This window comes from Schistosoma mansoni, chromosome 1 (assembly GCF_000237925.1).
Source record: "Schistosoma mansoni strain Puerto Rico chromosome 1, complete genome".
In the NCBI taxonomy this organism is placed as follows: Eukaryota; Metazoa; Platyhelminthes; class Trematoda; order Strigeidida; family Schistosomatidae; genus Schistosoma; species Schistosoma mansoni.
In genome coordinates this window covers 11,097,152-11,112,805 of record NC_031495.1, presented here as the reverse complement: position 1 = coordinate 11,112,805, position 15,654 = coordinate 11,097,152, and the positions used below count along the sequence as shown (strand labels likewise).

The window sequence follows — 15,654 nt, the reverse complement described above, 5'->3', positions numbered from 1 at the left end:
CGAACCAAGCTTAAAAAAGAAAAATCTATTCCTGCTCCTCACCAATGACAAAAATCTTCCAAAGTATACGAAGCTTTAAAGTCCATGTCTACTAAAACTCATCAATTTATGCTAAAAACATAATTTCAATTCAACAATAAAATCTGCGAACAACAAAAAGAACGCCGATGGGATCACCAACATCAGGACTTATTGTAGAAGTAGTAGTGCAAGGGATGGAAGTCTCAATTTTACCTATGATGAAGCCGAAAATGTAGATTCGCTATGTGGATAGCAGATTTGCCATCCTCAAAAGGGAAGAACCGGAAGACAGCTACAATCTGATTACAAAGATCTTCGATGACATGAAATTCACAGTGAAAAAGGAGTCTAACAACAAACTATCATACATACTTACATGTATTAATCACCAGGACAGACACAGGAAAACTAGAGACTTATATATATCGGAAGTCAACCCACACAGATCAAATTTTCAATCACAGTAGCAACAAATTCAACTGTGTACAAGCTTTATTCAAGAGAGCGGGAACATACTAAAGAGCGGAAAAAATATAAAGGCTATCCTTCAAAAGAATGGCTGCCCACGCAACTTCATCAAAAATATTAACCCAAATTATCAGCAGAAACGAAGTCCAGTATAGAAACCAACGGACGGATCATCTACCATATGTAAAAGACACATCGGAAATTACGACGAGATTATTGAAGCAGTTTTGAGTGGGTGTAGCACAAAAACCATCAAATTCACTTCAACCAATCCTATGCAAACCAAAAGACAAAACGAGAAAATAAGAAAAACCAAAAATCATCTATAAAGTAAACTGTTCAAATTGCGAAAAACACTATATTGGACCAGTTGAATGTCCCCTTCATCTTCCCCTTTTTGAACACCGATTAGCGGTCAAACAACATGACATGTCTTCGCTTATATCAATGCATGTGGACAACTGTGGACACAGCCGACTGAGAAAATATTGAAATATCGGATAGAAGGAATACTAAAGACGCCAGGGAATTTTCAGAATCTTGGCACTCAGGTGAATCATTGTTCAACAAATACATCGAGATCGATTCAATCTATCAATCAATCAGAAAAATTATGGACAAATATGGGAATCGAACCAATGAGAGATACAATCAAAATAAAGAAGTAAACAATGACAGGTTAAAAGTCAACAACAATCAATCAGGATCGGGGTCTAAAGGGAAAGTTGTGAGTCGTATGTGGAGAAATTGGAACACTACACTTCCACTTGAAGTTTGTGCTGATGATGTCGTTCAGAAGAATGATGAAAGCTCCACAACTAAACCATCCAGCTGAGAGAACAAAACTCCAACAAAATAGTTCATTCTATTTACAACTAAACATTATGGAAATTAGAGAAAGATTATACTGTTCACTGATTAAAAAACTCAACTCCAGTTATATCGTGAAAATGGATTTTAAAACAAAACAAAATCTGTGTATCATTGATTATTTCACACACACACACAATGATCAGTAATTCACAACAAGGAATCAACAACTTGTTAACCGTACGTCAATAAAAAACAAATGAGGAAAAGAATGTCATGATGACATCAATTTGTTATGGATAAATGAATGTTAATGCAAAAAAATGACAAAAAAAAATGACAAATACCCTTCACCATGATGAATTTGTATTGAATGTAAATAAGCATGCATTCTCATTAGCTCTTAAAAAATGTAAAGACGTGGATTTTACAAATGTAATACAACAGTAACTAAACATAAACAAATAGGGGAAAAAAGATTCATTCAAAAAAATGGAAGAATTTATTTGTTTGTTTTTTAATTACCGTAATCACTTCATCCATAAGAATTCCATAAGTGGTAATCTTGTATGGTAAAAAGGAGGAAGATATTAAAGAAACATACACATATTAAAATATGATCATCTGAATGAGTAGTTGTGCGATTCAGTAGTATATAGATTTGATGTCTAATTTTTTAAAAATAAACTATGAAGACTTGCAATGGATATTGGCATATGTGCATACTGTGCGTATTGCCTCGATAAAGCCTTAATTCACAAGCATTATAAGCAAAAATGGATAGTGGGTAGCAGTGGAATCCAGGACGCGCGTTTCGTCCTATTTGAAGCCAAAGGTACTGGGTTCGAGTCCCAGAGTCAACGTCAACCTTGAGATGCAGGTACATCCAGCTGACGAGTCCCAAATAAGACGAAACGCGTGTCCTGGATTCCACTGCTAGCCACTATCCATCTTTGCTTAAAATGGATATTTTGTAATTTTGGTAATTCACTTAGAAATTCAATAATTGGATAAAATTGAAATACACTTAAATTATCTAGTGAATAATCATTATTTGATTAAAAGTATTATGCCAAAATACTGAAACAATTCCTGACTACCATGATAATTATTGGATTTGTTAATGAACTGTTATAAGTATACAACACGACTTGGCAATTCTCAAATGAAAACAGTTAACAATTTTCGGAAAACAATCGAATGTTCACTATATAAACGATTTCTAGGTGATTGCTTAGTCTGTAGAAAAAAATTAAACAAGTGAATAAAAAGAAGAGTTTGTGTTTAAGATTATAGCATAAATATCGTTGCCTAGCTACTTTCTATGTAACAGTGAAAAATCTAATAAAGAACAATTCCTTAGGAAAAAGAATAAAGAAATAAGTATGATAAGAAAAGAGAGAAATTATTACGATTAAAGTACATTAATATTCAACCTACCTGACTTTTTAGTTGAGCATATTGACGTTTAGCTAAAGATAATTGTTCCGTTAGATCACCAGCACGATTGCATTGTTCTTCAGCAACACGTTCTAATTCAGCAACTTCACGTGCTGTACGACGTTTTAAACGTTTCGACTCACGTTGAGCAGCTATCAATGCTGATTTGGTATCCATTAAAGCTTGTAAAAGGTTACTATTACTATTGTTATCATGTAACTTAGTCACATTGTCAATTTTCAATTCATTAAACTGATGATTGTAAGTTGGTTGTTTATTTCTATCGTCCAATCTTGAAGCAATTTGCTGTTGTTCTATAAAAAGAAAATGAAATAAAGTTCTTTGCAGTGAACAAGAATGCAAGGAATTCTTACTGTAAACTTAATGGAAATGTTTAATTTTACTTCAGTCACAGTAAAACATCCAATACTGAAAGACAATATTGTGACTTTAATGTGAGTAGATTTATTGTATCAAGTAGTACTTATATATTAATCTACTTTTCAAAAAAAACTATTAATTTGAGCCAATACAATTTCTAAATTGTCTCAGTAACCCAATCAAAGAAACAACTTCTTAGTGTTTGGTAATTTTTCAACTGACCAAGGTATGTTATGGGAATTTATCGTCAAGTAAGTTAAGTTTTTGTTATGATTGTCTACAAATGTAAACTATTAGACGGATAGAGTTGTGATAGCATTTTTTTTCTCCTGGAAAGTATTACATTTTTGCTTGTTTCTTCTACTCCTTTATAATAACATTGATGAGAAAATGATGAAGGGAATATTTTACTCAAATATAAGGTATGAACCAAACAAAAGTACAAAAAAGGACTCAGATGCAGTAGACTGAGTAAACATTAATGAAAGAGAAAAAAAGTAAGCAGCAACGTCTTAAATAAATTGAACTGAGATGTAACAAATAACGTCAACAACAAATTGTTATTCGGTCAAAAACAGTCAGATTATTGCAAACTGATATAATATCTACTCAGTATAATCATAGAAATTAAAAGAAATAATCATTCAGTGAATAAATATTTTATGGGTAGCATTTAATCACTAATTTTTTCAGAATGAGGATTTGTGGAGATTGTAGTAATTTTAACAGTTCAATCCATTAGTCGATCTAAGCTAGACAACCATTGAAAACCTGGGAGCATTGGACGGCCGTTCCGTCCTAGTACAGGAATCCCCAGAAGTAAGCATCCAAGATCACGCACGCGGAACTCGTACCTAGGACCTTGGGTCTCATGCGCGAACTCTTAACCTCTAGACCACTGAGCCGGCATCCAACGGTGTTATTGTCTAACTTTAACCGATCTATAATCTTGCGAAACCATTCATTCATTGTTTGAGGTGGATAGGTGTCTCACATCCGACACAGATTGGACTCCACTGATCATGGCTTCTCACTAAAACTCCAGGAAATCCGTCTTGAAGCTAATCACTAGTAAGCACATGATTATTATTAGAATGAGTATTTGTGATGATTATAGGAATTTTAACAGTTAAATTCATGAGTAGAAGCAACAAAACAGTTTTCTATTCATTTCTTATTTTCTTCTTTCTTCACTTCAGTAGGTTGTTCTTATAATTTAATTTGAAATTATACCGTTTACTGATAGAACAATAGTCTTATTGGGTGGATTTTACAAGACAATTCTATTGATAATGAATGAAATGTAACAAACAAATAGAATAGTTCTTCATGGAAAGTGACCCTAGATCCTGATTAATTGTTAGTTTAAAGGTTGTTTATGAATAGATTTCTAACAAAATCATAGTAATCATTGACAAAAATAAAAAAAATCGTACTGCATTTTTCCAGTTCTTTCTCTAATTCTGGACTATGGGATTTTATTTGTTCTTTTTTAATATATTCGTTCTGCACAATAAAAGAAGAAAAGGAAAACGATGACGACGAAGTAGCAATGAAAGAATCGTTAATTTCAACAAGAAAATTGGGTAATTTTCTTTTTGAATGTATTCATACAATCTAATTTTAAAAGTAAATATAATAAGTCACACAGGAAAGTTGAGTTTAATTATGGTCAGAAATACATTCAGCTGAGATTCAATATTATATATATGGTAAAAAAGGAATTGATGTGATCGGTCGATAAGCTAAATATCTTAAATGATAATGAATCCAATGTCTGTTGCTCAATTTATAAAACATGGTATTTTGGAGAATTACTATTGATGATATACTGATCACTATTCCAAAACGTAGAATTGAAGAAATATCATCTATGTCAATACATACAGATATTATATAGTTAACATGACAGATTGATCCTCTCTACACAACCACTAAAAGCTGAAAAGCATTGAATATCGATCTTCTGAGAGTACGTGACTACTAATCACTCGTCAGTGCGTACCCATAACGCTATCGGGGATAGAATAAGAGACCTTTCGGTTTCATAGTAAGGATTTAACCTATAAACTGTGGAGTCGGTATCCAATAGTTAACATTTTCCAACTTCAATCAATTCGTGATGCTATGCAACCATTTTTCATTACTATTGGTGAGTAACCGCTTTAAATCCGACAAAGTAAAGCTACACTGATCGTAGCTTTACATTAGATCTTCACAAACATCTTGAAGGTCTTAGAAAGGCACTTCTGAGAAATCTCATACTACGACGAAATAGGTATGTATTTTCCCTTGGTTTTCAATAGTACTTAAACTAAGATCAATTTATAAAGAATACAGCCTGAAAACTGAACCAATCTTCATAAAACTTTGTTGCGTGCTAATCTATCTTCATTTATTTAAGCAAAACATAGAGAAGGAAATGAATTGAAATGATAGTAATAGAAAAAAAAAGCAAATAATCACCTGTAATGTATTTAATTTTTCACTGACTTCATTCAATTTTATAGATTTCTGTGATAATTCCGACTCTACTGATTCTAAATGTTGACGTGTATTACGTAGACGCTTAAATTTAAATAAATTAAGGCGTAGATAATAACAAATAAACTGCATGAAATTCTCAATGAGTATGAAGAGAAAACAAAGTTATTAATAGAGAGAGGAATATATTGTAAACCTTAGGATTTGGTTTTCATATTCAACAATCTCGATATATAAATAAAACGAAACAAACATTACAATTGATCAGTCTCTTATTGGCATATGTGCATCCTGTACGAATTTGCCTCGATATAACCTTGATTCACAAGCATTATAAGCAAAGATGGATGCCCTCAACAACAATGGGAAGATCGAAACAAACAATACAAAATGAAATAAAACTTAACCCTATTGCACAAGCTAGTGGATATCTGGACTAAATAGCTAAGTGGATAACGTGATGGCGTTTGAAGAGAACAATACTGGGTTCGAGTCATGGAGTGAACATTAACTCAGAGATGCAGGTACATCCAGCTAACGAGTCCCAAATAGGACTAAATGTGCATTCTGGATTCCACTGCTATCCACTATCCATCTTTGTCTATTATTTTTCTCATTAAATTATGACAAAATATTCTTTAAAAAATCTATAGCGAACAGTGGTATATTGCTTAGGTTTAATTGTCATGTTTAACTGTAGGACTCAGGGTTTCCTACCGACTACTTTCAACCATTTTTACATCATAACATAGTGTGTGGAATGTTAAATCATTTAGACTCATTGGTTATATTGCGACTTGATCGATAGAATTCAATAAACCATTGGAAATAGTTTGTCATTGGATTTCGTAACATCTCAAGTTGATTTACCCGATTAATTTGCTTTACGATACTTGACGCATCAGCTACCGGTAATGAACACTGATTGGAATGTAGGTGTATTTAGTAGTATCTACAAAGTGCAACGTTTGAGTACAAATGGTTATTGTTGTTAAATAAAACGGCACTATGAAACATATGTGAAAGGTCCAATCGTATGTGAAACATACAGTCTTAGGAGATAAGACTGTTCAATTTAGCCAAGTTATTATATATTTCTAAAAGCAAGTCGCCAATCATTAATGTTAGGCAAAAAAAATACACTGCTTGATCACATGTTCTGCGTAAAATCAAGAAAAAAACAGTAGAGTTTTAAATCATCTCTTGTTGAACAAACTCTCATCATAACTAACAAAAAGATTAAAGCAAAAATCAAAAGAATTATGTAGTAAAAAGTACTGAAACTTACCTCATCTAAATAATGTAGTTCATTGTCTTTCGACATTCGTAAACTATCCAACTCCTGTATTCATATTTATAATAAAATGTATGAAATAATAAATAATTGTATCAAACTGAATGAATTTGAGACATACAACATGTTCATTACAACTATAAGAAAATATTATTATTATTTGTTTTAATCTTACCATTGGTGTTTAGGACTGCAGTCTATGTAGCAATAGGTCTCAATGTACCTCAAGGGAAAAGTAAGAACCTGAACTAAAATACAGTGAACGAAGGACAATTCACACTCGATGGAGAGGCCTGAGGATAGGTGGAAGTTTTCAGGTACTCGGGCAGGATCATTTATAAACAAGAAGGATCTTATGAAGATGTCTAATCACTCCATAACTATAAATCAGTACTATTTGTTGTTATTCTAAATGTATATATTGTGAGTTATTTGCTAACAACTATTTCCACCGATAAATTTAGATAATATTATACACTTTTGAGAAATTTTATTTCCTTATAAGGCTATTTATTAATTGATTCATGATTAATTTGATTCAGATCATGATTATTTTACGTTGGATTTTTTTAAATTAAAGATTGATCTCTATCATATTGTTCTTTTTGTTAATATTGTTCAACTTGTATATTTTCATAATTTTCTTTGATCATATTGTAAATTGCTATGAAAGCCTAATCCATTTTCATTATGACTTGTATATAATGACAATACTAAGATAATACACTCTGGATTCACATATGTCAATGGAGACTGATCAAATGTACTCCTTAATATCGACAATGGGAAAACCAAGGTCTATATTATATATAGAGTTCCAAGTTACTGGCTATCTGAACTTTGCACAGTGGATAATGCTTTAAGCATTCGAATCGAAAGTAATGGGTTTAAGCTTCATTGTGAACATCAACATCAGTGTACAGATATATTCAACTACCTGACGAGTCCCGAAGGAGACGAAATACGGAGGCAACTACTAGTCATAATCCACCATTACTTATGCTTATTTGTGATATATATTTCTAGTTTTATAACTATTAGCTACTTTTTTTTGTTTTCGATGTTTTTTTTAGTAATATTATTAAAAGGCTGACCTATGTTTGAGTAATTTTGATTTACAACATGAAAAAAATTATGGCAGACAGAAAACGGATTAACATGGAACAACTAGTAAATAAATAACTATTCAACTTTTCATAGTTGAAATCATGAGTCAATTGAAGCTAGACCAACAAGGAAAACCTGAAAGCACTGGACGGCCGTTTCGTCCTATTTTGGGACTCCTCAGCAGTTCGCATCCACGATCCCGCCTCGTGAGCGAGATTCGAACCCAGGACCTACCAGTCTCGCGCCACAGCACTTAACCGGCCGTCCAGTGCTTCCAGATTTTTCATGGTGGTCTAGCTTCAATTGACTCATGATTTCAACTATGAAAATACTGAAATCTCCACAAAACCCCTTCTAACTATTCAACTCTTACTATAAACAAAACCTCTATTCAATGGGATGGATGATCATTTGATTGAATAATGAAATTTCATATATATGTAAAGAATAATTTAACAATTAGGGTTAACCATTTAAGTCATAAAATTATGAGCATATCTTTTACACAATCTACTATCAAAAGGTTATTCATTAATGACACAAATTGAATTGGAATAGGATGTGAAACAAATAAAATTACTAAACAAAACAACACTGATAGGAAAATGACTTATTCAACAAAATATGTACATAATATATATGTTATATGAAGTGTGTTGTGCAAATGATGTGCATGTGTGAAGGTTATTTTTTACTAAGTGCTTAAGTAAGTGTAATAATAAATAGGATATCACAGTGTGTGTAATTGTAAAGTACAAGGTTTCATGCATAGAATACGACCCCCATCCAGGTTAATTTATACATCTAAATTGTATTAGGAATGAACAGTAATGACTTAGAGAAGATAACAGATTATCTTAAAAGAATAAAAAAACTTAATTTAACTAATAATCATATTCTAGAATTTACTTAACAAATAAAAGTAAATGGTACAAAAAACTGTTAATCGCCTTTCCTGTGTATTTTAATGTGCACAAAATTCAAAGAACTAATTATGTAAGTGTAGCTTACTACCACACGATTAGTTGATAAAGAACGTTTTCTGTAAGTCTAAATGAAAATAGTGAAAAGAATGAACAATGTAAGAAAAAAAGAAAACAACTGACATTGTCCAATATTCTTATCACTTGGGCATCAAAATAAAATTGTATAATTGAAAGTCGCTTATTAATTAAATGACTTTTTTGAAAAACATGACTGTTAATTGGTCAAAATCCTCAATATGAACGTCAACACAGTTCTACTGTACGGAGATGAAACTTGAAAAACTACTACAACCATCATCAAAAAAGTACAGGTATTTATAAACAATTGTCCACACAAGATAATCAATGTTCGTTGATAGAATACCATCAGCAACAGACTACTGTCGGTGAGAACAAACCAACTTCCTAATGAAGAGGAAATTGAAAAAAGATGTTGGAAGTGGATAGGACATACATAATGAAATCATCACACTGCATCACGAGACAAGTGCTAACATGGAATCCTGAAGGGAAACCAAAAAGAGAAAGGCCTAAGAACACACTGCGCCAAAAATTGGAAGTATACATTGAAATGATGGATAACAACTGGAAAGGATTTCCAGAACAGAATTGAACGGAGAATGCTAGTGAGCGTCCCTTTCTCCTGGAGAAGGGGTAGCAGGCGTAAGTAAGCAATTATAGGTAACAAATGACGAAGAAAAGAGAAGCTTTGAAGTAAATACTTATGTGTTAGATATAGAGTGAAACTCAGTAGCCACATTCAGTAGGATATACTATTCTGTAAGTCATACTATATATATATATATATATATATATATATATATATATGACAATTTTGATTAAATGAATTCAATATACATAGAGATTTAAATCTGTTCACTCTAGTTACAATGAAAAACTTAGACAAAACAATAAAATAAAACTAACTTCTTCAAGTATCTTTTTCTCTGTTTGTATTTTATTTAATTTGTTCACAGCACTTTTAAGTGCTGCTTCACTAGCCTCCCTACTTTCATCTGCTAATTGTTTAGCTAATCTTCCTGTATGTACCGCTTCTTCTAAATGATTTAATTCATCTGATAGAAGGACACGTTGACGACGTTGTTCATTGAGACTTGATTCAATTGATTGTTTCAAATCATTTGCTTTTTGTAAACGTTGCCTAAATATACATTACACAATCAAATGGAAATAGGTGTGTGTATTACGAGTAATTTATAAATGAGGGGATTGAAAAGAAAATGTATTTCATACATTAAAACAATTAAAAGAAACCTGTTTACATGAACAATGGAATAATACCATAATTTTCAATACAACTATTGGATATGATATAGTTTCAAGGATGATTAAGAGAGTGAAGTTTAAAAAAAAAACAAGGGAACCTAGGTCAAACTAACTCTTAAAAGATTGTTTCCACCATTTAAAAAATGGATGATGGAAACAATTCGACTGAAGTTGCACAAATTAAAGAAGAAATAAAATAAAATGACATTTATTGGAATTATGGTTGAGTTTTATCTCATATCACAGGGTTATTATACAAATGTTATGGTTTTATCGAATCAAGATCTGGAAATACAAAGACCTATACGTAACCGTCAAATACTGATGGTAAAAGCATTTAAACGATAGTATTCTGAGCTTTAAAGGTTCCGACCTACAAACAACAATACCGGTATATATATTTAGATTATCATATTTCACATCAGTAGGATAAGATATCAATCATGTAAAAAATAGGTGAGATAATAATCATATACACAACAGTGGAAAAATAAATATGTGGGAAATATAGTCGGTGACATCAAAAATCTATGAGACCAGGTTGGAATTACAGTTAATCAAATTTTAAAAAATGAAATAAAGTCTGTTGTAGATTCAACCAACAGAAAAACTTAATACATATGATAAATATGCCGCCGAATATATCTATCGAGTTAAAATGTAGTTTTCCGAAACTCAACGTAACCATAATCATTATCAAAAGTATAGCATGATACAATTTACTTGGATAAACGAACATAGAGCTTATAACAGTATAAATTGTGGATTTTAAGTTCATTATTTGGTAGGAAATCATGTTTCTCCTTTTTAATTATCGGAATTAACCGGTACGAAGATCAAGTATTACATTAAGTTTGTTAGTATCAACCAGGGTAGTTTTTCAGTACAACCATAAAGAAACACATGTTCTCATATAAATCTAAACATAGATCATTTGGAGATGTTGTCGATAACTAACATTAAAAAATAATTTTCCTTATGAAATTGAATCACATACACAAATCAGAGTAGCGGTGAGACTCAATGTCTAATACTTTGTAAAGACTGATGAAACAATGACTGAATAATATGTCTTTGATCACTATAAACTCTTATTATCTGTGTTACGTCCTTGAATCTTTCTACCCACTTTGTGCCGAGTATGACCTGTGTAATGTAGATTAAGACCTTGACCCGGTAGGCTGACTGGCTTAACCTTTGAGGCTAATATGCGTGAGTTCGAAGTGGGGGTAGAGAGACGAAAACTATTCTATCCCTGATTGGCTGGCAAGCACGCGAGAGAGAGAAGACAAAGACAGCTGGAACGCTAATCACTTTATTCCAACCCTGATCTAGCACTCGAATTCCCAATTCAGATTAGGGTGAAAGGTTACATGAATAAATAGATGAATAGGCTGACCACAACGTACAATAATTAGAAAAATACAATTATGTCCAAAACTGGGGGATTATAGTAGAAAATAGGGTACAAAAGATTACGTCTAAATGACAATAGCTTTACAACAGAAAATGCTATGGCAATGAATTATACATCAAACGAAAGCTTATGATCTGTAGAATAGGCTAGGGGCAAAAGTAAATGTTACAGTTTTACAAGCTTTGAATTAAATGAATTAACGTCCCCAAAAATAGCTTCCGTAATTTGTTAAGGCTTCTTGTTTTGTGGTTCACATCAATCTGTAATAACTTGAATGTAAAATAAGAGTTACATATATCATAACACGTTTATTTGAGGAATATCACTTCACCCGTTTATTTATATACACAAATGTTGAATAAGAACAACCATTGGTAAGAAGAGTCAGTCAATCACAACGTAGAACTAGACGGAAGACAAAGAACGGATGCACCTAACCCATTGCAAACGATTTTGAACCATGTCATTCAAAGTCCCTAACCATTGGTTACGATAATCCCATAAACCTAAACTAGTTACTCTACATATATTAACATGGCTTAGTCTAATAATTAATAACTTCATGGACCGATAATACGTTTTGGTTTGGTCAACCCTAGTTTTCTTCCAACCAACTCCTACACCAGACGGTGGTTGGGCATATAAGACACATGTTTCAACAACTTTAGTTGATAGGGATTTACTACCTCATCAATCGATTCCTCATCTTTACCTATGAACCCATTTCTAACCGGGACATTGCCTACTTGGGTAGTCTCAACATATATGAGTAATGTTTTGAAGACATTTATGGTCGAATACTAGAGACCTGCGAGTGTCCTCCATTATTAATAACAATATTTCACATCTATAAAGTAGAACATCGTGAACATCTGCGCAGTAAACTAGTTCTTTGGTTGCCAGACGGATATCTCGCCTACGCCACAAGTGACGCAAGCTGATAAAAGTCAGTTAACCTTTCTGAATCAGTGTCGATATTTCGTCAGATACCAGAAAATCAGGACTGATGGTACTCCCTAGATAAGTGGAACGGTAAATATGTTCAACTAAGTCACTCCCTATCATTAATTCAGCCAACGCAAGCAAATTCTGAAACAAAATTTTGTATTTTGAAGGAGAGAATCTCATCCCAAACATGTGAAAGTATTACTTCCCAGCTCCTTAAAAAACTGTAGAATTATGTTATTTATTTAAACGTTTGTCAGTATAACATGTAAGTTATCTACCGACTATCTCTGATCAACTAACATCCCGATATAGTGTCAAGCCACGTACTCTGGACAAAAGTAATAGAATTCACAACCAGCATCAAAGACCAAGCAAACATGATCATAATCACTACACCGTAACCGATCAACTGAAAATATGTAGACAACTAGCAAGAAAAAAAAAAACGGACTTAACTTACTGAGCAATATTTAATTCATCACGACTATCAGATGTTTGTTTGGACATCCTATCACAATCAGCCAGAGCTGCATCACATTCAATGTTTTTCTGTCGAAGTAAATTAGATGATGATTCAGATTCCGCTTTAATTCGTGCTAAAGTTAAATTAGCTTCAGAGATAGAATCATTTAGCTGGACTTTTTGGCTAGAGTTAAAAATAAAAACAATAAAAAGTAAATATTTTAAATATTGATAATTCGAACTTAATCGAAAGTCATAAACGATTTTTTTTTTGTTTACTCAACTGCAGTCACTAACATGACAGGGTGGTAAAGCTTGAATATTGCAATGATTTAAACGAGATAAATGAGCGAGAATATTGATTTCTTTAAGTCTTATCATACTAGGCAGGAGAATGGTAAGAATAAAAGCAGCAGATTAGATTTCGAGAGGAACGTTGTACAGGTGAATGTATCATGAAGTGAAAGCAGTAAAGTGATTCTTTCACCTAGCTAGCATCTCCAATGATGCCACCTTTTCAAAGCGGAAGAACTGGATAAAGAAGGTCAGACTTAAATGTAAAAATTTAACGAATCCAAAACTATTCATAAAAATGACGTGTACGACCGACCTCAAGCAGTTGTCCTATTTAACTCTATAGTCACACTTCCACGTCTCTAAGACCATCCACAACCAAGTTTCCTTATTGAGTTCCTCAAGAAGAAGTGTTCACCCATGATGTGAGCCACCGGGAAGTAACAACCAATCTCGCACCTCTGACAGCACTAAAAGTTATTTGTAATATGTGTACCATAGTAATGAAAAATTTCTATTAAATAAATCACACGTTCGAGTAAGTTGTTGAATGATAGTTAGTGTTTCATAATGCTGATATTTCTATTAGTTTCTTTCATAAACGATAACACTGATTAATGTAGAAGAATATATACATCAGATAAAAAAAACGACATGATCAACTGAATTTCCACTTGTAACAGTCCTCTTTCAAACTAGTCTAAAATGAATCAATATCTTTGAGTAACCTAATTTCCCAACTACTTTTTTTTTCTATCAACTTCATATAAACACATCATGTTATGTTATACAAGTGTGTGAAAATAAATATTAATGACCTATATTGAAAAAAAATCAAAAAAGGAAACTAATAGTCTTGGAAATATACACTATCTCTGGTATAACAACAACTACACAACTACTGCTACAAGACATGTTATGAGAAAAAAAACAATTTTTCCGCTTGTTAAAAGTTTACCCGAACGTTCACGTAATTAAATGTTAAATGTAAGACCGATGTTACTATAGTAACTCCAAACTATATATCGAAAAATGTAACTTGAACAGAGTATGCATTCAGTAAGATTACTAAATCTCTTGGAGTGAATCGGGAAATCCAAAGATTTCTTTCAAGGTTAAGTGCTAAATAATTTTTCTTCTGTTACTTTGAAAATAGTACTATTAATGATTGTTACGTAGAACTAATTCAATAACGTTACATAACTTTATCATTGTTATTACCATAGAAAAAATAGACTTTAACTATTACTGTAAATGTTAAATTACCAAGAAATGATGTCTATCATATTTTCCTACTTTGAATTTATGTTAACTATGATAATTATGCAGAAAATACAGTAGACTAACATAAAGTACTTAGAATATCAGTAAAATATGCAAGACTAGGGACAAAGAAACTATTTCATTTGAATAACAGATTAAAGAAAGGCAATGAGTCAAACTGCCCATAAATGCCCTGATACAAAGAGGGTGGGGAGAGTCAGCTCTTCCTCTCCAAATACTCTCACATCGCCACACGTATACAGTTATAATCAAAGAAGTCCTATTCACAGCTTTCGCAGCAGCGAGGACGTTGTTTACGAAATCGAGAGGACGAAAAGTGAATGTCCGACGCTTTAAACACGTTGGTGGATATAGAGGACATATCTAGAGGAGTTAGAAAACCTTGATTCCCAAACAATGTTGCATATGGGCTATAGGATCCTGAGGGAAAAAATGGCGTATGAAACTATTGTTGGTCACCAGCTATCATGGGACTACATCTAACATTGCTCTACTGTCTTGTGTATAAGACCTCTAGGTTGAACGCTCGGGGTGTCAATTTAAAAAAATATTTGGCAATAACTTACTTTTCTAAATCTTTAATTTTTGACTGGAAGCTATCCCATTGAGTTTTAGTTATATCACGTTCCTGTCGAAGATGAGTGAGTTCCAATTCTACTTGTTCTTTTTCTTTTTGAATATGCTCCAATTCTGACTGCTCACGCACAACATCTTTACGTACATTCTCATATTCTGTATTCTAAAAAACAATAAAAAACGGTAAAAAAGTTTATAATTATAATAAAATATAATTGGATCTACGTCAAAAATATGATGTGTAAGCACTAACTAATCAAGTTAGAGTGTAGGCGTTGAACTCGACAAAAATAATAAAATTGGACACATTATTTCTGAAAATATCATGTTACTAAAAACTAATCGGAGTTAAGAAATCCTATTTTCTTTAAAAAATATACAATTTCTGAATAATT

The 15,654-nt window shown here is 32.4% G+C and overlaps 1 protein-coding gene across 1 annotated transcript in view; it reads right to left on the bottom strand.

Moving 5' to 3' along the window:
• The window catches only part of Smp_150750 (hypothetical protein), a gene marked incomplete at both ends in the record, with an annotated part of 92,703 nt that overhangs the window by 3,979 nt on the left and 73,070 nt on the right, over nt 1-15,654 (bottom strand). Inside the window, 8 exons of the mRNA XM_018793250.1 lie at nt 1,825-1,863; nt 2,740-3,053; nt 4,557-4,626; nt 5,587-5,688; nt 6,893-6,946; nt 9,919-10,153; nt 13,104-13,289; nt 15,250-15,422. Coding sequence (XP_018647782.1) covers nt 1,825-1,863; nt 2,740-3,053; nt 4,557-4,626; nt 5,587-5,688; nt 6,893-6,946; nt 9,919-10,153; nt 13,104-13,289; nt 15,250-15,422 — 1,173 coding nt within the window. The remainder of the gene's footprint in view (nt 1-1,824; nt 1,864-2,739; nt 3,054-4,556; nt 4,627-5,586; nt 5,689-6,892; nt 6,947-9,918; nt 10,154-13,103; nt 13,290-15,249; nt 15,423-15,654) is intronic.